Source organism: Fukomys damarensis, unplaced genomic scaffold (genome assembly GCF_012274545.1).
Source record: "Fukomys damarensis isolate Sample0158 unplaced genomic scaffold, DMR_v1.0_HiC HiC_scaffold_32, whole genome shotgun sequence".
Classification (NCBI taxonomy): domain Eukaryota; kingdom Metazoa; phylum Chordata; class Mammalia; order Rodentia; family Bathyergidae; genus Fukomys; species Fukomys damarensis.
The window spans coordinates 7,396,042-7,423,611 of record NW_022900944.1 but is presented as its reverse complement, the minus strand read 5'-3'; the positions used below and the strand labels follow the sequence as shown (position 1 = coordinate 7,423,611).

General features: G+C 37.2%; 1 protein-coding gene and 1 long non-coding RNA gene across 14 annotated transcripts in view; both read right to left on the bottom strand.

Annotated features, from left to right (window-relative positions):
- The window catches only part of LOC117283894 (disks large homolog 4-like), a 52,760-nt gene extending 40,149 nt beyond the window's left edge, over positions 1 to 12,611 (bottom strand). Inside the window, exons 1-2 of the mRNA XM_033757762.1 lie at positions 12,498 to 12,611; positions 12,297 to 12,416 (exon numbers count right to left, since the gene is read on the bottom strand). Coding sequence (XP_033613653.1) covers positions 12,297 to 12,416; positions 12,498 to 12,611 — 234 coding nt within the window. The remainder of the gene's footprint in view (positions 1 to 12,296; positions 12,417 to 12,497) is intronic.
- Positions 12,612 to 12,699: 88 nt separating this feature from the next.
- LOC117283901 overlaps positions 12,700 to 27,570 on the bottom strand; it is a 143,893-nt gene continuing 129,022 nt past the window's right edge. Inside the window, exons 1-10 of one of the 13 annotated variants that reach the window (XR_004514930.1) lie at positions 15,553 to 16,666; positions 15,255 to 15,397; positions 14,956 to 15,098; positions 14,657 to 14,799; positions 14,356 to 14,498; positions 14,057 to 14,199; positions 13,758 to 13,900; positions 13,457 to 13,599; positions 13,085 to 13,193; positions 12,700 to 12,926 (exon numbers count right to left, since the gene is read on the bottom strand). This is a non-coding gene — a long non-coding RNA (uncharacterized LOC117283901). Of the gene's footprint in view, positions 12,927 to 13,084; positions 13,228 to 13,456; positions 13,600 to 13,757; positions 13,901 to 14,056; positions 14,200 to 14,355; positions 14,499 to 14,656; positions 14,800 to 14,955; positions 15,099 to 15,254; positions 15,507 to 15,552; positions 16,667 to 27,570 lie in introns of those variants that run through there. The other 12 variants (XR_004514934.1, XR_004514931.1, XR_004514933.1 and 9 more) reach the window with 12 other exon arrangements.

The window sequence follows — 27,570 nt, the reverse complement described above, 5'->3', positions numbered from 1 at the left end:
AAAAAAAGAAAGTAAAATTATTACTAAGTATTTTTGTAGTTACTGTGAATAGGCTTGTTCTCTTTATTTTTTTAAATTTTTATTTTTTATTTTTTTGGTACTGGGGATGGCAGCAGGAGGAAGCACTGAGCTAAATCCCCAGCCCTGACAAACTGCATTTTATTTTTTATTTTATTTTATTTTTTGTACCAGGGCTTGACCCTGGACCTTGCCTTTGTGAGGCAGGTGGCAGAACCACTGAGCTAAATCCCTGGCCCTCTCTTTATTTCTTTTAAAGAATGTCAACTGAAATGAGTGCAATTTTTGTCCTCATTCTACTGATGTGCTATATCACATTATTAAGTGCATATGGTGAAACATCACTGCTTCCCTAGGGATAAATCTTAGTTGATCAAGTGGAATCATCTTTTAATATGCTGTTGGATTCAGTTTGCTCCAGGCAATGTTGAATGATCTCCCCAAACTCTGTGAATAGGGCATTCCTTGTTTGTGTTACCTTGCATTTCTGGACTAACCTAAGTCATGCATCGTTATTTTGTAGTTATTTATTTTTCCTCAGGCTAAGCTTGCAGAAAGAAGGAGTGCATGGTATTATCCTTGTTTAGTTTAGTGCCTTGTCTGGTACGTGGTATTGTCAGTAAACATTTGATGAATGAATGATCAGACAAACAAACCTACTGAGAATGTTTGTTCCCTAAAGGAAAGACTCAGAGATCCCACAATAAGAGTCCATGATGTGCTAAGGAATGGAATATGGAGGTAGACACTAGTTTTTTTGAAAACTTGAATATATTTAAATAGTGTCTCAGCTAAAGAATGGAGTGATCACAGAACTGTTGAATTTGGAGGTGCTGCTTTGGAAGGGATAGAGTGTCCTTCACTCTAGGAATAGGTAGCTAGTCACTGGACATGAGGGAGACAAGCTTCAGTCGAGAGGCTAAACTGAATGACTACAAAAGATTCTGTTGGGACTCTGGCCAGCTTTAGCAAATCTGTTTTTGCCAACAGAAAAAAAGAAATGATTTAGGAAACTTTAGAAGAGGGAATAGACTACTGCTGCTTTTTTGAAACTTGTTCTACGAATTAACAAATCTTTGAAGTAATAGCTTTAATACCAACCTAGAACATTTAACTATTGTTTTTAGAATTGACTACCATATGGAGAATGTGCTGGCTCTGGCTTTCTCTCCTGTACATTCCCGAGACTCAAAGCCCACTCTAAGGACATAGAAGACCCCAAAAAAAACTCCACCAAAAGACTGCTAGACTTAATTGACAGATTTAGTGAAGTAGTTGGTACAAGGTCAACACTCAAAAATCAATAGCCTTCTTGTACACAAATAACAGAATCACTGAGAGTGAAATTACGGAAACAATCCCTTTCACAATAGCATCCAAAAAAATGAAATATCTAGGAATGAATCTAATGAAAGAAGCAAAAGACCTTTACACTGAAAACTACAGTACTCTGAAAAAAGAAATTGAAGAGGATATAAAAAAATGGAAAGATATCCCCTGCTCCTGGGTAGGAAGAATAAACACAGTGAAAATGGCCATACTACCAAAACTGCTATACAGATTCAATGCAACGCCAATTGAAATTCCAACAGTATATTTCACAGAAGTAGAAAAAAGAATCCAAACATTCATTTGGAACCATAAGAGACCTAGAATAGTAAAAGCCATCTTAGGCAACAGAGACATGGCAGCGGGTATAACAATTCCCAATTTGAAACTGTACTACAAAGCCACTGTGATAAAAACAAGCACGGTACTGGTAAAGAAACAGACCCAAAGATCAATGGAACAGATTAGAAGATGCAGAAACAACTCCTGACATATTCAGCTACCTCATCTTTGACAAAGGAGCCAACAATCCTCACTACAGGAAAGATAACCACTTTAATAAATTATGTTGGAAAACTGGATTTCAACTTGTCAGAGATTAAAACTAGACCTGTATCTTTCATCATACATTAAACTAAAACCCAAGTGTATTAAAAATCTAAATACTAAAACAGAAATACTAAACTTGCTGGTAGATAAGTTAGGTAGAACTCTTGAAGATATTAGCATAGGAAAAGACATTTATGAACAAACTCTCAGTAGCATGGGAACTAGCATAAAGAATCAACAATTGGGATCTCATCTTTTTAAAAAAAATTTGGCACAGCCAGAGAAATCACAAGCAGAGCTAAAAAACAACCAACAATATGAGAAAAAAATTTTACTATCTGTTCCTCAAAGGTCTACTATCTAGAGTACATAAAGAACTTAAAAAATCAGACCCCTCCCCAAATATAAAGACCCATTTCAAAAATGGGCATCTAAAATGAACAGACATTTCTCAAAGAAGTAAAAGCAGCAAATAAACATATAAAAAAAAGTTCAACATCACTGGTCACCCAAGAGATGCAGATGAGAACAACACTGAGATTCCATCTTATCCCTGAAAGAATGGCTGCTATCAAGAAATCAACCAATAACAAATGCTGGCAGGGGCATGGGAGAAAGGAACCCTTCTTCAATATAGGTAGGACCACAGACTGGTGCAACCACTGTGGAAATCAGTATGGAGATACCTCAAACAATTAGGATTAGAAGTTCCATTTGACTCAGTTCTTCCTCTGCTGGGTATCTTCCCCAAAGAATTAAAAGAATCATACCACGGTGATATATGCTCACCCATGTTTATAGCGGCACAATTTGTAATAGCTAAAACTAGGAAATAGCCCAATTGCCCATCAAGTGGAGACTGGATAAAGAAGATGTGTGTGTGTGTGTGTGTGTGTGTGTGTGTTTAAATAAAATGGAGAGTATTCAGCCACAGATGAGAAACTAGAGATATTTATAGCTAAGTGGATGCACATTGAGGCCATACTCATGTGAAATTAATGTCACACATGAGTAAATACTGAACAGTTTCTCTGGTGTGAAAGACTAAAAGTGTAAATAAATATCAAAATGTATAAATGATATTGTGTAATAGGAAGAAAAGGTCTAAAAGAGTAGAGGAAGCAGGAGGGATAGGGGAAAGGTAAAAAGGGAAAAGAAAAGATACTTGAAAAGGAAAAACATGGAAACAATGTCTTTGTAAACAGGGAAGGGTGGAGGGGATGAAGGGAGGGCTGGGGAAATGAGGTAAAATAACCAAGATAAGTCATGTAAAGGTACAAGATCCCAATGATGAATGTATCTGCATCATACACCCAAAATGTACCAATAAACTTAATAAAGATTAAAAAAAGAAAAGAATATATGGATCAGAGATTCCCCAATGGAAAGAGGTAGACATAAATAGAACAAAATTAGTATATTGGCCCCAAAAATTCTTGAACGCTTTGTAGTTCTATCAAAATCAGTCTACTAGCTGGTCTGGCCATTCAACATGATTCTTCGGACTAGGTTCATCTGAATTCAGTGAAGAAAATGATCTGAACTGCTTTCCCATCTCTCCTTATTGTTCGCTCTCAGTTTTTGCTCCAAGCCAGCAGCATTCAATGAAATAAGAGGACAGAAAAAAGCAGCAATGAAATTGTCGCCTGCTGCTCTTCATGGCTGAATCACTTCAGTCCCCTGACAATCATCCTCTAGCCTGCCAGCTGCAAGGGCAGATCTCAGCTCCTCCTTTCTGAGCACCAGTCTCTCCATGTGAACAGGTAGACCCCTCCCTGACATGCTTAGATTCAGAAGATTGTGGCTAATTAACCAAGTATTGATCCTTGACCCAATGAATGGAAATCCTGTGGTGCCGTACTGACAAGGGCAGCACCTGAACAGAGTTGTGGGTGGGCTGTTGAGTCAGGCAGATTGTAGTTGGGCAGATTCCACAATGGATGAATGTGGCTGGCATTGACCATTCTTTCTCCTGGTTACCAACCCTACACAGTTGCTGCCTCTCTCCCAGGAGCACCAAGGCCTTTGTCTAACCAAATGACACTTCCTCCTTTGTGTACCACATACCATCTTTTCTCAGAAAACGAATCAGCCAAAAGGAAAGGCATTTTACCACTTCATTGATGGTTGCAAGTATTATAAATACATTGTCCCCAGGGAAGCGCCTCTTTCATTAGAAGTTAATACGTCAAATGGGGTTATATAAAAGAGGGGAAAAGTAGTAGTGCTATCAAAATCACATGCATTTACATAAAGTTTTTCTTTGATTTTTACAATTTAAACTTATGTTTAAGGGGGTGAAGGGAGGTCAGGGACAAGGTAAAAAAAAGAGAAACAAGACCTGTCATGTAAAGGTACAAGATCCCAATGATGAATGTAACTGTACTGTATACCTAAAAGGTACCAATAAACTCAATTTAAAAAATAATAAACATGTTGAAAATACTGTGTTTAGTAATACAATTATAGGAATTTGTCTTCCAGAGGTGTGTGCAGTTTTCTGTTCAAAGGCTTATTCAGTATTACTTTTCTAATGTTCAAAACATTGAATAGAAATCCGAAACTGAAAAAAATCAAAACAATGGAGAAATGGTAAAATGAACTATGGTACATTGATCTGAATGTAGGAATATTTTGGAGCTGTTAAGATTCTAATGTTATTTAATAACAATAGAAAATGTTAATTATATAAAGTAAAAGAATAAAGTATACCAAAATTAAATTACATTATGATTGCCATTGAAGCTATTCAAAGGAAAATGACTTTAACAATAAAGTCCCTGATAAAATACGAAAAATATTCTCAAGGGAACTAATATTTTTATTCTAGCCTTCTCATAATGCCCCATTTGGTAGATGATATCATCACCTTTTCATATATGAAAAAGGCTGAAGTCTTCTGACTGAGAGGAGGTGATTTATCTAAAGTCATAAAGCAAGTGAATAGTGGGTTACAGTCCCCAAACCAGCTTTTTCTAGCTTTATTATTTTTCCCATTATATCACACTTTTTTTTTTAAATTAAAAAATAATTAGATACCAAGGAAAAGTCTACACAAAATAATAGAACCTTTTCTTTCATGGAAAGTGTCTAAACTACAGGTACAAATACTTTGAAAATATTTCAAAAAACTTTAATGAAGTGGCATGGTTAAAGTGGAAATATCAGTCTAGGCTATTTGGATCTGCCATTAGTAGCTCTGTGTCACTGACCTAATTTCTTCCCTTTATGTCCAGTTTCCTCATATATAAAGTGAAGGTAATGACACGTCTCAAGACTGTTAAGATGGGTAAAAGCAAATGACACACAGATTAGCAGGGTAAAGAGCATGGCACATAGGTGATCAAGCAGAGTTGGTTACTTCTCTTGGGTTTTCAGAAAAAGCATTTGACAAGGTCCAAAACTCATTCAAAATAAAGAACCCTACAGAAAATCAGTATAGATGGTCTCTATCTTCATCTCATAAAAGACATCTACATCTTAGATGATCCAATAGCCAATATTATACTAAATGCACAAAAACTGAAAGCTTCCACTCTAAAACCAGGAACAAGATAAGGATGCCCACTGTCACAAATCTTGTTCAATATAGTTCTGGAAACTCTAGCCAGAGCAATTAGACAACAGAAAGAAATAAAAGGAATAAGGATAGGAAAGCAAGAAGTTAAATTATCATTATTTGTGGGTGACATGATACTCTACATAGAAGACCCCCAAAACTCCACTAAATGACTTCTAGATTTAATAACCAAATTCAGTGACATAGCTGGATACAAAGTCAACGATTGAAAGTCAATAGCCCTCCTATACATGAATAACAAGCTCATGGAAAGAGAAATTAGAGAAATAATCCCTTTCACAATAGCATCCAGAGAAATGAAATACTTAGGAATCAATCTAAGGAAGGAAGTAAAAGACCTCTATTTTGAAAACTACAACACTCTGAAAAAAGGAGATAGAAGATTGAAGAGGTTATTAGAATATGGAAAAACATCTCTTGTTCTTGGATAGGCAGAATCAATATACTGAAAATGGCCATACTTCCAAAATTGTTATACAGATTTAATGCAATCCCAATCAAAATTTCAACAACATATCTCACAGAATTAGATAAAACAATCCTAAAATTCATTTGGAACCAGAAGAGACAAAGAATAGCAAAAGGCAATTATGGGCAACAAAGGCAAGGAGTATTGCAGTCCCTGACTTTAAATTATTCTGCAATGCTACTATGCTAAAAACAGCATGGTACAGACAAAAGAACAGACCCTGAGGATCAGTGGAATAGACTAGAGGATAAAGAAACAACTCCAGGCACACCCAGACACCTAATCTTTGACAAAGGAGCCAAACCTTCACTGGAAGAAAGATAGCCTCTTTAATAAATGATGGTGGCTTTCCACATGCCAAAGATTAAAACTAGATCCCTATCTTTCCCCATGTACCAACCTAAAATCAAAAAGGATCAAAGATCTAAATGTTAAAATGAAAACACTAAAAATGTTGGAAGAAAGAATAGCTAGAGTGCTTCAAAATATGTAGAATACTTCATATTAGTAGGCAAGACTTCATGAGACATACTACTATTTAAATGGCTCTTAGAGTGGAGAATAGATGTTAGATGATGCATTTTTTCATTCATGTTTTTATTTATTCATTAAACAATATGAATTAATGTTTTATGTTATTATTGTATGTTCTATTGCTTTGAAAAAATTACTCAAAATACTGAATGTTGGGGAAAAGATGCAGAGGAAGTCAGTACTGAGATTATTAGGTAAATAAAACCTAGATAAAAGAAAACACCACATATATATTTTATAAACTTTAATACCTATGTCCTCTTACAATAAATACTGAAACTATATGTATTATCCTACCAACCCCAAGATTCCTATACAGTCCTCCATATCAAGAATATCTATTTATTCCTTTTCCTAGCTGCCCTAAATATCAATGTTCAACTCTACTTTCTACATATCTGCTCCAACAAAGGACTTTATTTTTATTAACCTATACAATAAAATAATATATTTTTTCCAAATTTTAAAAAATCTCAGTTCTTAATCTATAAGATGTCTAACATGGTCCCAGATTGAAAATTTCTAGTCCACAACTTGATCACTGGTAAAAAATGTATGAGGATATTGAGAACAATAGAAGTAGAAGAAAGAAAGATATTAAGAAATGTTTAAACAGATAATAGCAAATTAAAATAAAGTATTGAAGTAATATGCCAAAGGAAACATATTAATGGATAAAAAGGGCCATTGGTAAACAAATAATCATCCAAGTTGCTCTAGAAATTATCTTATTTTGAAAGTAGATCTAGAGTAGTACATGGTAAATCAGAAAATAAAAATATAACTTTTTCATAAGTAATACCTATTTATATCATTTAAATTGTTTTATAGCAACCTTCTATATCTTATACTGTCATATCAAAAGATAAATAACTAACCCAAGCCTGCTACAGCAATATGATTACTCTTAACGATTGCTGCCTGGAATTAAAAAAAATATTTCCCCTTCAATTATTTTGTACACCCTAACAATATGTGGAATAAACAATGCCTGTTTGTACTTAACTACAACTTCCAGGAGTTCTATTTATTATGTTCCATAGTTTTCACTATTGAACAGAATTTTCTGGAAACTTCTGGATAGATATGCCATAGGGAAAGTTCATTTGGGGACAGGAAATTTTTTAAAGAAAAATGTTTCAATAAGATAGGGAACTGTAGAAAGGAAGCTGTTCAAAAACTAGGCAGCGAGAAAATGTCAGTTTACTCAAGATCAAAGATACTTAAGTAATTAAATATAAGATAAATAAATGAATCTGGTAAAAAAAAATAAAAGGAGGGTGGGGGAATGGAATTGAAATGTGTTATGTACACGTACCAATCCCCTACAGTGAAAGCAACTATGATGTGCTACAAACATATATTATTAAAGATTAAACACATTTTAAAAGGAGGTGGATTATTATTTTCTTATGTGAAAAAGTTTGGACCATAGAGGAGGTATGTGATGAAAAGAAGGCAAAATAGAGAAAAGATTTTAAAGGTTGATAAGGAAGGACTCAGCCTGTCTGTGGACTAAGGAAAAGCCCTGGAAGGGAGATTGAAGGTACATGAAAGGTAAAGAGAACAGGAAAAGCAATTTCCAGAAGAAGTGGGACTGACAATGGGGCCAGAGTCTGCATTCCTTGAATCCTACCTGAGGCACTGGCTAATTTCATGTGGCACAACCACACAAATAATACACAGTGTTATGTTAGTTCCTGTATTGACATGAAAAGATGGCGACATAACACGTTTACATGAGGAAAGGAAAATAAGGACTTAACCTTTGAGCTAAGTTTGCAATATGTACTATATTGGTCAGCTTTTTGTTGCTAGAACACAATACCTGACACTCACAACTTCCTAACTTCATGGGTTTCAGTCCATAACTACCTGGTTCTAAAGGAGAGACATCATGACAGAGTGGAATGGTGCAGCCAAGCTGCTCACTTCCTGGTGACTAGGAAGAGAGGAGGGGAACAATGACAGAGAGGAAGGGCTCAGGACCAGAAGAGGATCCCAAGGTCTTGTCTCTGTGAAGTACCCAGAAGTGTGCTTTACTAATCCCCTCGGCAATCAAGCTGATAACATCTTTGTGTGGAAAGTTAGGAGTATGCTAATTCATTAACATCGGTTCTCCCTGGGTTTCAGAATTTTCCTTATGTCATTTTGAGCAATTCCATCTTTAATTTATTTTCAAATGTTTATATTGCTATCTGCATACACATACACAGACACTTCATACTTACAAAACTTGTTTAACAAGAAAACAAATGAAAATTTACTTTGGAGATAGCATGATTCAGCCATAGGTAAGGGAGTGATATCTTTTTCCCTAAGAATATGGGTTTATGTAAGAAAAGTTAAAGCGTTATTTTAAGGTGGGAGTAGTTATAGTGTCATTTTATGGTAGAAAAATCAAAGGAGTTTTTGATTTTGTTTTAACTTCATCTGTTTAGAAATCAGGACAGCAGAAGGAAAAACCTAGAATGAAATCAGAGAGACTTCAATAAAACAGCAGATTGTTGGGACTATAGTCGCTAAGCAAGAGTGAGACACGTGGAGAAGCAGTTGGGGTCTGCTAATCAGCACTCCGATGAGCCTTTGCCAGCATGTTATGGGATTCTCTATCACAGTGCTTAGTACTCTTTCCAAATTTTTATTGGGACACGTTTGCAGTACATAATGATTATATTCCTCATAGTAAGTTAGTACTTGTACACAACACATTTTAATTATTTGTTTCATCTCCTTCACCTCCCTTCTCTCTGCCCTCTCTCAGTCTCTTGGTCCCTTTTCTTTTTGCAAGAAGAGATCTATCTCCCTATTTCCTATTTCCTATTATCTTTTATTTTGCTCTTTATGCTTTGTGTTTCTCATGTAAGAGAAACCATGTAATAGTTAAGCTCGGTTATCTGATTTATTTCATGTAACATTATGGTCTCAAGGTGCATTTATTTTCCCACAAATGCCTCAAGTTTATCCTTTACGGCAGAAAAATACTGCGTCTAAATGCTGCTATTCCCCTTCTAGGTATCTTCTTGAAGAAGTTAAAGACATTATATTACCGTGATAAATACAGACACATGTTTCTACGCATAATATCTAAATCTTGGAAGCAGCCTATGTATCCAAGCTTAATGAATAACAAAAATGGGTTTAGTAACCTTGTACAAGGAAAAGGGATGGCTTGGCTGTTCTAGGGCTCAGGTGGGAGAGCAAACGTCATTGACTTTCAAAATAATGAGTCATGAGTCAGAGAAGACAGAAAAAGGAGAGAATCAAGGAGAATGTTCATAGACGGAGAGGACAGGAGGTGAGAAGAATGAGATCACAACAAAGTTAAAGTACAGATTTATGAGAATGGGGTGGAAAGTGGACTGCGGGTCATAAACAGTACAGCGACCGAGCAGTGTTCACTGCATGTCAGGAGAATGCATTAAAATGATGACCAAGCCATGGTAAGCTTTGACTGACACTGAAGCCTCCAAAGAAGATAGAGGAGATTAAAAAAGACAGTGAAGAAAGGTAAAAGTGGTCACATTTTTCAATGAAAGCAAGAAAAGACCTAGGGCGGAAGGAGAGGGTAATGCAAAAATGAGAAGAAGGATAAGAAGTGAGGCAGTCTGGCAGTCAGTAGCGCTTCAGACAATGGAACAGGGTGAAGGCCTAAGAATAAGAATGCTGGGCTTCTTCAAGAAACTAAAACCAGGGCTGGGGGGTTAGCTCAGTGGTGCCACCACCTGCTGCCTTGCAAGCATAAGGTCCCACATTTGATCCCCAGTCCCCCCTCTCAAAAAAACAAACAAAAAACTAAAACCAAATCAGAACAGCTGTGGAGGAGTAGTAAGAAGAAAAGAAGAAAACGGAGATATGAAACTGGAGAGCGTAGCAGGGCTCGAACACTGGGCCTCAGGAGGACACAAAGGTTTATATCATGAGAGGTTTAAACATAGGAGTGGAAACATGGGAGTGGCCCGATCTGATTTAGTTTAAAATTATACCTGTTGCTATGTAGAGAACATTTATCAGAGATCGCTAAACTTGAAAACAAAGACTTTGCCCAACCCGCAGGGAACCTATTCAGACAATGACTGCCGAACAGACATGATCTGAAGTGAAACATGCAAATGTAGGTCTCATTTTCTTGCCTGGCTTCACCAAACTTATTGAATGGGGAGACCAATTCTAGCAGTCGAGATCAGAAAGAGATTGGGCTGCTATCAATGGGCATAGCAAGGTTTCTACCATGATTTGGAGATAGAACTGCCAGAACTTAGTGAGGGCCAGAATTTGAGAAGGGAAGGAAAGAGAAGAATAAGAGATTGCGTGGGTGGGCTAGGACACTACATATGAGATGCACAAGACTGCGGTGGGAACGCGCAAACTAGTTTGGGAGAAGTAAATTGAGCTCATCTTGGTTGCATTTTAATTTAAGAGATCTGTGGGTGTTAGTAGGAAGAAAAATTTCCGGACAGCTTAAGAAGGAATAACAATGCCAGATCTTATAGCTGCCTCCTTAAGGAAAATTAAAATACTGCACAGATGAGGACCCCCCCCCACCCAGAAATAAGAGGAATAAGTTCCAGGCACAGTTATAATCCTTTGCTCTCTAAAACAACTCCTTCAGGTTATCTGAGTACATTTTTTTCTAAGTGGCAGACCTGAGTTTGTGGAGAAAACAGGTTATCTGAATAAGGAGCAATATGACTATCCAGTATCTTATGTGGCATACCTCAATAAATTATGAATAGTTCTCCAAAAAGAGACTACCCTTACTAATTGTATTCATTTTTGGAAATAAATCAGTTTTCTCTATCATTCTATACAGTAGTTCAGTTCCATAAAATTACCATGAACACGGAGTTAATGAACACAAAACCTAGGACCCTTGGAGAAATATAGAGATGGATCCTTTTAATCTCAGGAAATAACATTTGATCAATGAAAAACCTCGTTTTGTGGGTTTCTGTTTAACGAAAACAATCAATTTTGCATTCATTAACAAGTATGTCAAAACTAACAGCACTCTGACTTGCCCCAGATAGAAGGCTAACACACCTTACTCCCAAAGGCAATTTGTAACTACGCTTAGGAATACCACACAGGTCATTAGCACTAACTTAAGGTCATTTGCAACAATGAAATTACCAAGAAGAAGAACAACCACCAAAAAGGAAAGACCTGAAAAAAATGTGACACTACGTGAACTTTTAAAGACACTTGTCTGAAATACGAGAATTGTAACATCATGGTGGAACATAGCCTTGTTTGACGCATTTGATGTCAAATTTTTGGCATTACTGAGTACATCTGTGAATGACTGAAAATGTATGATAATATTTGATTATTTTAGTGACAAATAATTTTAATCAGTAGGAACATTTACAGATGAGTAATCTGTGCATATTGTAAATTGGCTCTATATAACAAACAATGTTCATGTTTTCCTATTAGTATGGCAAAAAAAGCAATCAACCAGAAATCACAAATCTTAAATTTGGGTTTTATCTGTCTCTGATTAGTTCAATGAATTTGTAAAAATTCTTTTACATTGACAAAATTCTGCATATTTATTATATATTACCTTGTCACTTTCAAGTTCCAGAATGCATGTGTGTCGTACTAGGTACACTATTTTCAATGATTTGTTAGAATGTTTATCTCTAATGATTTATTCTGTGATTAGAGGTCCACCAATAGAAATTTACAAAGGAATGGTATATTATAAAAGGTAACACAGTTCCATTAGCCAGAGAAGAGTAGAATAAATATCAGTAAAATAATGTTAATTTTCCTTCTCACAATAAAATATCTCTGTTGTTACTTACTTACCCGATCTTCCGGATTGTACTGGATAATAGATTCGATCTGTCCATTTGGGCCATTATCTATGTCAGTAGCTCCACTGTCTCTGGAAAATCCTGTACATATCGTGGTGCCAACTGGAGTAAGCTGAAACGTAAATCACAACCACTAAAAACACTGTCAATTTTCATCTTATCAGCTAAGCAACCATTGTTTCACCACACAAACCAGCCCTTTACTACACAAATGAAGAGAATAGGCATCTGTTGACAACCACAGAACAGAAAACACTTGCAAACCACACATAGGAGTTCTTAGAATGTCTGAAATTTCCAATTTCATGATCCTTGCACTGGGTAACAAAATACAAAGATTCAGCAAATGACATATGTGGACCAATTCATAACCATTAGCGTCTTAGTACCTGTGAAGAAGATGCATCTGCTCTTTAAAAACCTTGATGCATAGGCGGGCTGTGGCGAGCGGCGACGTCAGGATCCTTCCAGCAGGTCCGAAACCGGAAACCGGACGAGGACGGAGAGACGGGAGGCACTCTTCTTCTCAAGGTACTCGCTGCTCTGTTTCTTACCGGACCTCTCCTCCTCTACTCTCCGGCTGCGCAGCTGCAAGAGAGTACCGCCCACATCCGGAAGGAAACTGTAAGTACAAAAACAACTATTATGGGATGCCTTTGCTAGGCAACAGGTCAGACCCCCAGCAGAACCGGCCCGTTGCTATAGCGACGGCACGTCCACACTGCTAAAAAAAAAAAAACAAAACATCTGCACATAGAAAGAAAACAGTGTGTTACTCACCGGCTGCTTCACCTCCCTGGACGGAGAGACTGGCGGCACTCTTCTTCTGAAGGTACTCGCTGGTGTGTTTCTTACCGAACCTCTCCTCCTCTACTCTCCGGCTGCGCAGCTGCAAGAGAGTACCGCCCACATCCGGAAGGAAACTAAGTACAAAAACAACTATTATGGGATACCTTTGCTAGGCAACAGGTCAGACCAATAGCTGAACCAAAAGAAAACTGTACAAAACCACTTATTAGGGGATGCCTTTGCTAGGCAACAGGTCAGACCAAGAGCTGAACCGGCCCGTTGCTATAGCGACGGCACGTCCACACTGCTAAAAAAAAAAAAACAAAACATCTGCACATAGAAAGAAAACAGTGTGTTACTCACCGGCTGCTTCACCTCCCTGGACAGAGAGACTGGCGGCACTCTTCTTCTGAAGGTACTCGCTGGTGTGTTTCTTACCGAACCTCTCCTCCTCTACTCTCCGGCTGCGCAGCTGCAAGAGAGTACCGCCCACATCCGGAAGGAAACTGTAAGTACAAAAACAACTATTATGGGATGCCTTTGCTAGGCAACAGGTCAGACCAATAGCTGAACCGGCCCGTTGCTATAGCGACGGCACGTCCCCACTGCTAAAAAAAAAAAAACAAAACATCTGCACATAGAAAGAAAACAGTGTGTTACTCACCGGCTGCTTCACCTCCCTGGACAGAGAGACTGGCGGCACTCTTCTTCTGAAGGTACTCGCTGGTGTGTTTCTTACCGAACCTCTCCTCCTCTACTCTCCGGCTGCGCAGCTGCAAGAGAGTACCGCCCACATCCGGAAGGAAACTAAGTACAAAAACAACTATTATGGGATACCTTTGCTAGGCAACAGGTCAGACCAATAGCTGAACCGGCCCGTTGCTATAGCGACGGCACGTCCACACTGCTAAAAAAAAAAAAACAAAACATCTGCACATAGAAAGAAAACAGTGTGTTACTCACCGGCTGCTTCACCTCCCTGGACGGAGAGACTGGCGGCACTCTTCTTCTGAAGGTACTCGCTGGTGTGTTTCTTACCGAACCTCTCCTCCTCTACTCTCCGGCTGCGCAGCTGCAAGAGAGTACCGCCCACATCCGGAAGGAAACTAAGTACAAAAACAACTATTATGGGATACCTTTGCTAGGCAACAGGTCAGACCAATAGCTGAACCGGCCCGTTGCTATAGCGACGGCACGTCCACACTGCTAAAAAAAAAAAAACAAAACATCTGCACATAGAAAGAAAACAGTGTGTTACTCACCGGCTGCTTCACCTCCCTGGACGGAGAGACTGGCGGCACTCTTCTTCTGAAGGTACTCGCTGGTGTGTTTCTTACCGAACCTCTCCTCCTCTACTCTCCGGCTGCGCAGCTGCAAGAGAGTACCGCCCACATCCGGAAGGAAACTGTAAGTACAAAAACAACTATTATGGGATGCCTTTGCTAGGCAACAGGTCAGACCAATAGCTGAACCGGCCCGTTGCTATAGCGACGGCACGTCCCCACTGCTAAAAAAAAAAAAACAAAACATCTGCACATAGAAAGAAAACAGTGTGTTACTCACCGGCTGCTTCACCTCCCTGGACGGAGAGACTGGCGGCACTCTTCTTCTGAAGGTACTCGCTGGTGTGTTTCTTACCGAACCTCTCCTCCTCTACTCTCCGGCTGCGCAGCTGCAAGAGAGTACCGCCCACATCCGGAAGGAAACTAAGTACAAAAACAACTATTATGGGATACCTTTGCTAGGCAACAGGTCAGACCAATAGCTGAACCGGCCCGTTGCTATAGCGACGGCACGTCCACACTGCTAAAAAAAAAAAAACAAAACATCTGCACATAGAAAGAAAACAGTGTGTTACTCACCGGCTGCTTCACCTCCCTGGACGGAGAGACTGGCGGCACTCTTCTTCTGAAGGTACTCGCTGGTGTGTTTCTTACCGAACCTCTCCTCCTCTACTCTCCGGCTGCGCAGCTGCAAGAGAGTACCGCCCACATCCGGAAGGAAACTAAGTACAAAAACAACTATTATGGGATACCTTTGCTAGGCAACAGGTCAGACCAATAGCTGAACCGGCCCGTTGCTATAGCGACGGCACGTCCACACTGCTAAAAAAAAAAAAACAAAACATCTGCACATAGAAAGAAAACAGTGTGTTACTCACCGGCTGCTTCACCTCCCTGGACGGAGAGACTGGCGGCACTCTTCTTCTGAAGGTACTCGCTGGTGTGTTTCTTACCGAACCTCTCCTCCTCTACTCTCCGGCTGCGCAGCTGCAAGAGAGTACCGCCCACATCCGGAAGGAAACTGTAAGTACAAAAACAACTATTATGGGATGCCTTTGCTAGGCAACAGGTCAGACCAATAGCTGAACCGGCCCGTTGCTATAGCGACGGCACGTCCTCACTGCTTTAAAAAAAAAAAAAAATCTGCACATAGAAAAAAAACAGTGTGTTACTCACCGGCTGCTTCACCTCCCCGATTCTGAAGATAGAACACAGCTCAAGGCACCTACCTACTCTTTGGGTCCGGCTGCCCTCCGGCCTGGCACGTCGCTCTTCCTGCCTCCCGGAAGGCGTGAATACAGCACGCAGGGTCGCGCGGGGCACCACGGGATGCGCGGGGCATGGCATGATGGATGGCGTGGGGTCGCGGGGTCAGTTAGACTCAGGTGGAGTGTAATTTTTTTTGAGACAAGATTCTTACTAAGTAGTCTAGGACGGGATTGACCTTGTGATTCTCCTGCCTGCCTTATCCTGACAAGCTGGTTATTTCCTTTCAAGCATCATGAGTTTTAAAGCAGAGTTTTACTGAAAGTAACTCTATTCTGCCTAGGATTAGCCTTAAAAGGGGTAATTATAGAGTTATTTTTAAATAAAAAACAGCTATGAGAGCAGAAGTGCAGATTTTTATTACGAAGTTTTGGAAGAGAAAGGCGAACTTGGGAGAGTAAATGTTGAAAATTTCTCTAAGGCTGTTAGAAGGGAGGAAATAGAGGTGTGTTTAAAAGATAGCAGACTAGCACGTTGATCTGTAAAAGATATTAAATGGATTCTAACATGGAGCAATTAACTCTTTTAATTGGTATACTGTTTAAATGGAAATTTTGAGAACTGATTTAGCAGACAAGTGATAGATATATAAAAATCATTTCAGGGTAGGAGCGAGTATGAAATATATAGTAGTCCTTTCATATTTCATTTTCTTAATAAGGTGCCCATAATGCCTTATTTCTGAGAATGCACTACTAAAATATTAGTTTTCTCATAGGCTTTCCTGTGCTTTCTCTCATGAAGCTTACACTTTAGTTAATGGGAAATCAAAAAAGTTTTATTATGTTGAAATTTCAAGCGGAATCAGCTAAAAGATTTGGGTAAAGGATGCTTCTTGCTGAAGAAAATGTTGATGCAAGAATCAGCTCAAGACATTTGAGGTTTAAAAATTGGTCTTTGGCTGGTGAAGTGAATTGAGACTAGCGTTGTAGTTGATAAAGTCTGAATGGCGTTTAATGTGGGGCACATCACACTAGGAAGGGAGTTGGGATAACAATCTAATCGAATGAGTAGAATAAGATGATTCTAAATCAGTAGCATGGTTCTATCTTCCTAAGAGATCGCTTTTACTCTTCCATGGAGAATAGAGTACAGCAGAGCACAAATGAAAGCAGACAGCAATGGTGGCTATAAATGGTACATATTTAAGCAATAGATGATACAGTCTTGGACTCTGGTTGCAGAAACAAATGAGGAAGCACTGAGGAGTTGACAGTTTTGTTAAAATCCTCAGCCCAAATGGAAAGACAGTGCCTTTTTGCCAATAAATATTACGTGTCTGAATATTTTTAAATGAAGCCTGTTTTTCTGCCATGAATCAGACATAATACACTTCTATAAATCTGTCAGTACAGAACTATGAAATGTGATCATTGGTGATCACTGGAATTAATAGCCTTTTGATGCCTTTTAATGCCTCTCATATTGGAACACCACAAAAAAGATCAAGTGTTTGCTTCTCATCCTGTATTTTTACTATACCCAATTATTCTGTAATATTATTCTGTGCTTAATTTTATGTTTTACCTCACTAAATAGTAGTGATGAATAATAACATAGCCTATCTTTGATAAAGTACTAAAAACTGAACTAATGTAAGAAAAGATCTTAGAATAGAGTTTGACACATAATAACAATAAAAGACCACTTACTATTAGTGCCAGCTCTTTACAGGCAAATAGACTGAATAATGAAATAAGAACAATTTAAAGTGTTGACTCAAAAATATTCTTCAATGGAGGAAGAAAGGGTTGCGTATAATACAAATACCCCCTTGTAGGGGAAACATGTCCAGATGTTTATTACCTTTTTGTTGTTGTTACCAGAGGGATGATTTTGCTTTGGGATTGTTAGTGGCAGTTGAGAGACAAAAGGAGATAAAGCTTCAGCAAGTGATTAACCTGAGCATAGGTAGTCTTAGGCAGGCAGAAAATGTTTCTTCATTTAGTCTAGTAAATGTAATCATACCTGCACAAATTTTGAAAGTTCCAACTTCCGAAGCCTCATCCAGAAATTTATAAAGTAGAATTAGCTGTTAAGCTTTCAGAGGCATGTAATTTATGGTTCAAAATAATTTATATAAAGAATGAGTATCATCTTCTTTTCAAAATGGGTATCATATTCTTTTTTTTAGTCTGGCATTGTGATAAAGCTGAGTTTAAAACAGTTCCTATTTGGGTCCCATGACCTTACGTTTTAGGTGCAGTTAGAAAAAATAAGAATAGATTCCTGACTAAAGGAGAAACATATGACACAAAAATTTATTTTAGAAGATTGGAATTTTAGCCTCTTGTTTAAAGGTATTTCAAATGAATAACCCAACACCCAGGGACTAGAGTGACATTACAGCAACACCGAACCAACAGTTAACCCAAGGAAAGTAAATAATAACAGCCTTGAATGGGAATCCTGTTCCAGAAAGAATGAAAGAACAGATAAATGGACACTGGAAACCATGCAGAATACGAAACAGATTTAAAAAAAGAAGCTGTCTAATGAGTTTTCATTTCCTTTGCATATAAGAAAACCTTGTACAGTCTCTGGTAAACCTCTGCTTCACTAAGGTAATTTTAAATAAATTTCTATCTCTTACATTGACATGTTAGTTTTATATTGGTTAAGTATCTATTTATAAATGTTTATCTATGTTTTACATTATCACATTTCCACATTGGTGATGATGTCATGTCCTTAATGACTGTCTTTTAGATTCAATGCTTGTCTCAACTCAAGGTATGGCTACCTGGAAGTAAATCATTATACAAGTGAATTTAATTGTCTTTACATGAATGCACAGTCTTTACTTCTCCATATTTCCTATTGTCCTTTGTCATATCTTTCTAGTGCTGGAGGATTTTGATTTTGAATCCCTGTCTCTCTTTTTCAGAGCAACAATATCATTACTTATCTACTTAAGTAGATATAAATTAGACAGAAATTAGAGAATATTCAAAATTGTAGTCTATTTCCCACAAATGGAACAACACAAAGATCAACAAAAATGTCCTTAGTTGAATATTCAAAAGCACCAGGCACAAAATTATACAAAGACAGAGGGTGAAAAGGACAGCTTAACCGTGACACAATTTTTCTCTACAAACAGAAAATATATTTCTTCTTACTAACCATGACAATCAACTGGTATTACTTGGGATGTCATATGTAAGACTCTTGAGATCATCTATTTTCAGTGGACAAAACTAAAAAGAACAATTGAAAATATTTTCCATGCAGCATTGTAACTAAGAGGTTCAGAGAGATAGTATAGAAATTTAGTTTTCCTCTGTTTTGATAGTGTATATGAGTTTCTTCCTCTTTCTGAAAGTCTGTGGATTTTCTTAGTGATTTCATGATTAAGAATAAAATCTTTAACATTGACTGTAAATCCTTGAGCAATGTATATAGCTTCTGTTTCTTTCTACTTCTCAAAAACCATCTCAGCAGAGCTAAGTCCCAGACACACTAGACTTTTTAGGTTTTAGATATCACAAAGCCTTTAATTCCAGGCTTCTTACTGCCTTGAATTTACTTTTCCCACTTTTTTTTCTTCTAGATAATTGTTACTCAAGTTTTAGATTCCAATGAAAATATTCCTTCTTAAAGGTCAGTTAAGTAAATGATTTAGATTAAACTGGTCTCCTAAAATGTCTGGGATTGCCAAATATTTTGATTAGCCAGTAGCTTTTTTGTCTGTTGTCTGTATTGTATTATAGGAAAATTTCTAAATGTAGGTGCACAAAAATACATCCCCTGAAAGAATAAAGAATACTTTATTTTTGATCTCTGCTCTGCGTATCTTTAATCCTAAGCAACACAAATTTCTTGTAAGTGTATTTATTTGATTTTCCAACCTGAGGCCAAAAAAAAAAAAAAACAACCAAAGGACACACACACACACAAAAGGGAACAGAGGAATTAAATAAAGAAATAAAAAGAAAGTTAATCATAAACATGTTTTAGAATGTAAACTCACAAAGAAAAAGGTTCTTGGTTTAACAATGCCTTTCTCTCCTTCTGTACATTTAATTAGAGAGTAAAGTCACCTTAATTAATAATAAAGTTAATATTGCAATAAAAGCCAAGACAATGACCATTATATTCAATGTGTTCCGGTTTACTAGTTCAGTAAAATATTTTTATTATTAGACAAAATAAAAATCTAAAATAAGAAAACAAATTGCAAAGATTATACTTTAATGGCATGGTTCTCAGAAATATTGAGTTAAAACATATATAGTGCTGCATTGTGTGTCAGTGATGAGAAAGCAACTAAAACAAATGTAGTGATAATCTGATCCTGAAGAAATGCCCTCAAATTCTCAGGAAACTTGAACAATAGGTGGAGAGAAACAGTATATTTAACTTATTGGTAATTGTATATATTGATTCCAGAACTGATTCCCATATTTGTTTTTGTGGTGTGAGATCATCTCAGGTTTAATTAATTAACTAAATTAATTAACTGAATAATTACTTGAGACAATTGAAACAGACTGCTTTTATAAAATAGCCCATTCAAGGTAAAATAATGAACATATGACTGACTAGAAATTAAATACATAAAATAAATCCAAAAGCCCAAAGTAAGTTTTGTTTTCTAGAATGTTGCTGTTATTGTTTTTGTGGAAAGTCTTATGTAAAGACCTTTCTCTTTTGTTTTTCCTTAGTTTGCTTTCTAAGGTTTTCTGTTCCCAGAACCCTTTTAATTGTAACTTGTTCTTCTAGATCCTGTGCAAGTTATCTCAATGGTCTTTCCCTCAAAAAACATAAAAAATGGATCTGAAATAAAGATCCCAAAGAAGGGACTTGACATGGTAGGATACAATTGAAAAGGAAAAGGAAAAAATGAAGATAAAAGGAAAAAATTAGGAAATAAAAACATAAGAAATAAAGGAAAAAAGGAAAAAGAAAAATATACAATAATTTTTACTTCAAAAAGTCTGTATAGCTGTTTCTCAGACAAAGGACTATTATCAAGAATATATAAAGAACTCAAAACAATCAGCCCCCCCCAAATATAAAGACCCGATTCAAAACTGGGCATCCGAAATGAACAGACATTTCTCAGACAAAGAAGTAAAAGCAGCAAGTAAATATATGAAAAAATGTTGCACATCACTGATCATTCGAGAGATGCAGATGAAAACAACACTGAGATTCCACCTCACCCCACAAAGAATGGCTGCTATCAAGAAATCACTCAATAACAAATGTTGGCGGGGATGTGTGGAGAAAGGAACCCTTCTCCATTGATGGTGGGAGTGCAGACTGGTGCAACCACTATGGAAATCAATATGGAGATACCTCAAAGAGCTTGGACTGGAGGTTCCATTTGACCCAGCCATCCCTCTGCTGGGTATCTTTCCAAAAGAATTAAAAGAATCATATCACAGAGAAGTATGTGCACCCATGTTTATAGCAGCACAGTTTGTAATAGCTCAATCTTGGAAACAGCCCATTTGTCCATCCGTTGGAAACTAGATAAAGAAGAAGTGGTTTTTCTATAAAATGAAATATTATCCAGCCATAAAGAACTAGAAAATAGATTCATTCATAGGAAAATGGTTACATATTGAAGATATACTCCTAAGTGAAATAAATAAAGTTTTCATAGATTAGAATATATATTTTGTTACATCTGTTGTTAAATTCAAGGAACAGTCAACAAACATTGAACAAGTATAGCTGTGTTAATCTCGCTGGGGCTACGAAGATTGTTTTAACCTTCTTGTGGTGGGCACAAATACTGGAGATATTTAAAGGAGAGCTTTATTTTGGTTTACTGTTTCAAAGAATTTAGCTCACGATCACCTGGCTCAAAGAAATAGCATGGCAGAATGGCGTGGCAGAGGAGAACTCCAACCCCTATAGCAGCTGGAAACAGAGAGAGAAGAGAGGAAATAGAATTCAGTTTTCCAATTCATATCCCCAACAACCTGCCCCTTCTGGACAGGCCCTCCTCCAAATGCAAACATTTATAGGGACATTTTAATGTAAATCATAGCACATGACTTTTTATTTTATGGATTAAAAAATAAAAATAAAAAGTGAATTGTATTAAAGTCACTTGAGTGTAAGGAGATGGAATAAGAAAAGAGGTTTTTTAAATGAATATTTTCTTTTTCTTTGTCAAATTGAGGGATCGGCCAAAGAACATTGGGAAAAAAAAAGTGTAGCTTTATTTTCTTTATTGTGTATAAATTGGTTCTTTTGATTTTTTATCATTAAAAAATCAAAGGTTGGAGTGAAGGGAAATCCAGGTATTCTGATCTGGAGTTGTGACTACACTGATTTGAGATCTTAGAAATCTTGAAGAAACACAATGCACTCAATATTTCAAAAGGCCTAGTTTATACAATAGTAATTTGAGCTTTTATGAAGATTTTTAATTTTTATTTTATAACTCATATCTTAATGATAATTTCTATCTGAGAAAAAGTTGCTGAAACCCAATTATAATTGTGAGAAAGTGAATTTTTACATAATTGTGTAAGCAGTCGCCTTCCTTCAAAAGCATAAATCTGTAAATTATATCACTGTGTGGAAACAAAGTCTTATTTTCTTTTCCACAAATTTGGCTTTTTACCACAAAAACGAAAAAGTTGGACTGCTTCTTCTTAGCATTTGATACATAGTTATTGTTAAATAATTAATTATGCATATAATGCTTTATACTCAGATCTCTTACCAGGTATTTAGATTTAATGAGGACAGATACAAAATCAGTGTATTTCATTAATTTTAGGCCTCCAAGAAAATAATCATTAAAAAACCTATTTATTCAACTTATATTTTTACCATTTTTTCCTTAGTCACTTCTTCATTGCTGAGACAAAATACCCAACATCTACAGTTTAAGGAGGACAGATTTATTTTGGTGCATAATTTCAGAAGGTTCAGTCCATGGTCTCTTAGCTCTAGCCTCCAAGACATTAAAAAACCTATTTATTCAACTTATATTTTTACCATTTTTTCCTTAGTCACTTCTTCATTGCTGAGACAAAATACCCAACATCTACAGTTTAAGGAGGACAGATTTATTTTGGTGCATGGTGCATAATTTAAATAACCAGCAAGAAACCTGTGCACTACATTTTATAGGACCCCATGTAACAGAATTCTAGGTGAAGACCCTGTTGTGAGCTCTAGGTGATATATAGAAAAGATTTAGAGAATTTTCTAGGGATCTCCTGCTTAAGTTTGGTAGGCACCTGAAATTATTGCCAGCAACTTCCTTATAATTATTGTATTTTTATTCTATCATAAAAGGGACATTTTTTCTTTCTTCACCCCCACACATATTTCAATCATCTAGTAAGTCTCCTAGACCCTACATTAAATATTTCTTTTACTTGAAATATATAGAGTGGTTTCTCTTTATTTTGACCCATTCCTCCATGAAACACTCTCTATGTCTGAGTTCATATTCATCTTCTGTGGTCTTTTGGAAATGATATTTTTTTTTCAGATTTCTTGTTGGAACCAAGAAAATTCATCATTTAATGAAAATATTTTGCCAGGAAATATATAATTCATTTCCACATATCATTCATGTAATCCACCCAAATGCATTAATAATATAGCAAACTCAACTAAATCATTATGTCCCTTAATGGAAGAGGACAGAGAAAATAATACAATTGGACTTTTAAATAGAAGATGCAAAAGTGAAAACTCTGACTACAAAGATTTTTCATTTTTCATAAAAGGAAAATTTCTTTCCTTATAATTTTTAGATCAAAAATATGCCCCCTATTGATATTGGGATATAGGTGGGTAGTGACTCTCTGACTTCTATTTTGATAATCCCCTGATTATCTTCTTGGTTTTTGTTCAAGTGTTTGTTGGACGATGTAATTTTTCCAATGTCTCTGATTTTCCTTAGATCACCATTGTCTCTTCCCCAAGTTTAGAATCTTATTTATAGACCTCTAAACTCTGTTACAGCTTCTCTAGACAAAAGTGGCTGGCATCTGGCACTTGTACAGACACAAGCATAATCCTTCTCTCTAAACCTATACACAAAGTCCTCTTCTATGTCTTCTTCCTGGAAATGATAGTGTTCTGAGAGAAGTCAAAGACAGTTTTAGAAAAGAAAAGAAACTTGGGCCAGGGATTTATCTCAGTGGTTCTGCTCCTGCCTCGCAAGCACAAGGAACCAAGTGTGATCCCCGGTACCAAAAAAAAAGAAAGAGAAAAGAAAAGTAAACAAACTTCACATTGTTTTACAACCAATTCAGGCTGTTTATTCCACTAACACTGTGTAAAAGTAGGAAGCAGGCTATCATCTGTATTATAGTTCTTTCAACATCAAACCTCTCATTATTAAAGCTCTACCTAAATGAGTTCTTGCTGTAAAAATTTAAAGAGTAGAGAGAGTATAAAGGAAGAGCTTGCCACCACATTATAACCATTACATATCACCCTGCAAAAAGGGCAGATTACACACTGCTTAATTCATGAGAACCATTCACAAAGTCTTGGGCTTTCATGGAATTTGTAATTATCCATGCAGTCTTTCTGCTTTTCTCTCTTTGTATACACACCCGAAGATGCTTTTGTCTGCTTAACCTTGTGTAGCCAAATTAATAATTAGCATTACATTATTATCTTTTATTCAGACCATTTCTTCATATTTCCATTATATATTTCTTCAGCTAGGAGGATAATTCCATAACTAAGAACATACTTTATATATTTCCCCAAATTTAACTATTTTAATTTTATACAATTTTAACATTGAAAAGTATCTGAGAGACTGACTTTTGTCTTTCTAAGCTAAGTTACTCTAGGATATAACACATGGCATAGAAATTTATTATATGGATATACTTCCAGCCAGTTCTCTAAATCATATATTATTTTTCTCCATGAACATCTATTAGGCTTGTATTTGTTTATGCTGACTGTGACCTTACTATGTGCTGCTGATGGCAGAGACGCTGTGCTGTATCTTAGCACCTGGCCTTTAACAGAACAGTGCTGTTTCTTTTGCTAAACATAGGTAGTGACATTAGCTCTTGACATATTTTTGATCAACAAAGTCTCCCACAGTGAACCACACAAAACAAGAAATCCTGTTATCTCCTATTGCACTATACATCTTCATATGACCACAGAAATTTGGGCTTGATCTGCCAAAATATATACACCTTTGTTTTCTTCAGAGTTCAAGGAAAAACTCTTACTCCACTGTTCCCATGGAAATGCTTCTCCTTTTGTCAACTGTCATTTGTATACTCTGCACTCTGGGTTACATTTTTATACATCTCATGAGAATTCTCATTCCATGAGAAAGGGACCTTAGCCTTTGTCTAACTAATAGTTTCATTTGTGGGTTTATTGGGGTTTTGCTTTTGATTTTCTTTAGTTCCTACTGATACATGCCATGAGAGTCCAAAAGAAAATGTACCCGTCTATTATTTCATATTTATTCTAGCACTCTATTCATATGCAAAATGGGGAAACGAGAATAATATCAGATGTCCTTCAATGGGAAAGTAGGCGTAAAATTTTGTTTAGAATGAAAGCAGGAAAAAGAAATTCAAAATCCAGTGAATATCACCAATTTGTTCTAGAAAACCAATTTGTTCTATATTTCCTAGCGTGATGGGGCGGGGGGTGTTAGGCCAATATCTCTTCTGCTTAAGAGCTTGGTGTAGTAGTTCACTCAGGACCTTGAATGGACTGATCATAAGATATACTGGTGGATGATCTACTTTAGGACAGATTGCTTATATAAAAATATTCTCCTTTCTTCTGCTACCAAAGCATTTAATTTATAATCCAAATTACTCTCTTAGAGCAGGCAAAATTAAGGCTTCTCTCAATTCTGTGTTTTTTAAATAAACACATTCTAGCTGGAACTGCAGGAGAAACAGACAAAGTCTTTACCCTCAAAAAACTTTGTAGGCTCGTGGCAAGAGAAAATTATATGCGTGTTCAGGCACAATATATTTGAGAACTTAAAAAATGCTATGATACATGAAAACACTATATTTTAATGAAGTGCCAGAGGAAGATTAAACAGTCAGAGGCCCTCCCTGAAGAAGCAATATTTCATATGCCACCTAAAAAATGAGACATGCAAGCCACAAGACAGAGGTAGGTTTCAGAGAGAGCAGCAAAAGCCAAGGCCCTGAACTTGGAACCAGGCATGGGAAAGAACCAAAGGATAGTAACTAGGAGCTGAATCCAAGAAGTTGGTGGAGATAGTTCACCTAAATGAAAAAGTATATTTACATCAACAGGATGGTGTCCAATGCCACAGCATGGAAGCAGCCTGATGAAACTACGCACCATTTGTTCCCGAAATACTCTGACCCAGCAGAGCGCTCTGACAATCACAAAACACTGCCATGAAGATCGGATTTCTGTACTTATGAAGCCATTTACAAGGAGGTGTTTTTCAAAAGTGTGGAAATGCAAGGAATTCCGATGGACGATTATGCAAATTTAAAACGCCACGAATAAAAACCATTCTTTGCCCTGGCCACGACGTCCAGTTTGCTGAGATTTTTCTGGGCAAAGCAGGGATCGATTCATGGACAAAGAAGGTACAGAAAGCTTATGCGTGTGCACACACACACACACACACACACACACACACGATGCCACTCAACACGGCACAGAAACCAGCACCGGGACAGGTGCTGGTAGAGGGACTGTAGCACCTGTCGCCCCGTCTGTGATGCTTCTGAAAATGACGGGCACTGTGACAATTCCGTCAGGACCGCAGTCCTGATGGTGGTCCTCTGGCGTGTGTGATGCAATGTCTCCCCAGGTCTAAGTTTGCCACCTGAGCTTCTCAGGTGTGCGGCTCTGAGCAAGGGGCCATCATTTCTAAGTCAAGTTGACAGTATATGACTGCATTTTCTTGTCCACTGACCATCAACTACTGACAAGTGCCACTGGGAGAACAGAAGAAAAAGTACATTCCTGGCTCAAAGTCTCGTCAGAGGGCAAAGAAACCATGAGGTAGTTCAGTAAATGGAGCTATTGAAACCTACACTAGACTCAGAGGTCTAGAGTTGGCAGAGCAGAGAACAATTCTTCTATGAAGGCATACAAGATGCATATAGACGCATGTCCTAAATCCAGGAAAATAAAACAAACCCATACCCTACCAGCCAGGGGCCAAGAATATGCAAAGTCTCAGAAGGTGAACTGATAGGTCCAGGGAGTTATGTATATAGATTTTTATCTTGCTGATCTCTAAAGTGTTTTATGCACTTAAAATCTAAGGCTCTCCCTTCTTGATGTCAAATGAAATCTGGTAAAAATTAACACTTCATTTTAGCCCTGAGTTAATGTGTATTATATTTCTCTATCACACAGCCATGTGATTAGTCCTATCCATATGGCATCTGTTCCTAATGGGCAGTGCATGCAGATACACCTGGCAGGGTAGAAAGAAAGTATATGATGACCCCTCCTAAAGGCAAACATCTCCAGGAAGTTGTGAGTCATTACTTTAACAACAAAAAGACATACAGACAGAGTGGGGGAAGTATACTGAATATGCATGGATATCAAAGATAATAGCTTACAGTCAGTGGATATTTTACAGCTATTAATTCAATTAATTATCACAATGCTCAGATTAATTCAATATAACCATTATTTCTAATTTACAAATTAGACAGATGAAGTACAACTAGATAAGAATGTGCCCAAGGTAAACTATTTAGACGAAGTGGGCGAGCTGGAATTTGACTCCAGAAGTCTTGTCCAAGGGTCTCCACTTCCGGTTGTGACCCTACGCTCCACACAGCTTCAGTGAAGACTGAGGTGGGCATGACATGGTATCTCCTTCCTGTTCTCTGGCCTCGAAAACCGCTGGCAGAAATGCTGGCAAAACAATGACTCCCAGTAGCATCCTTTAGAGTCAGAAAAGATGCCCAAAGAGCGCAGAAAAGAAATTTTCAA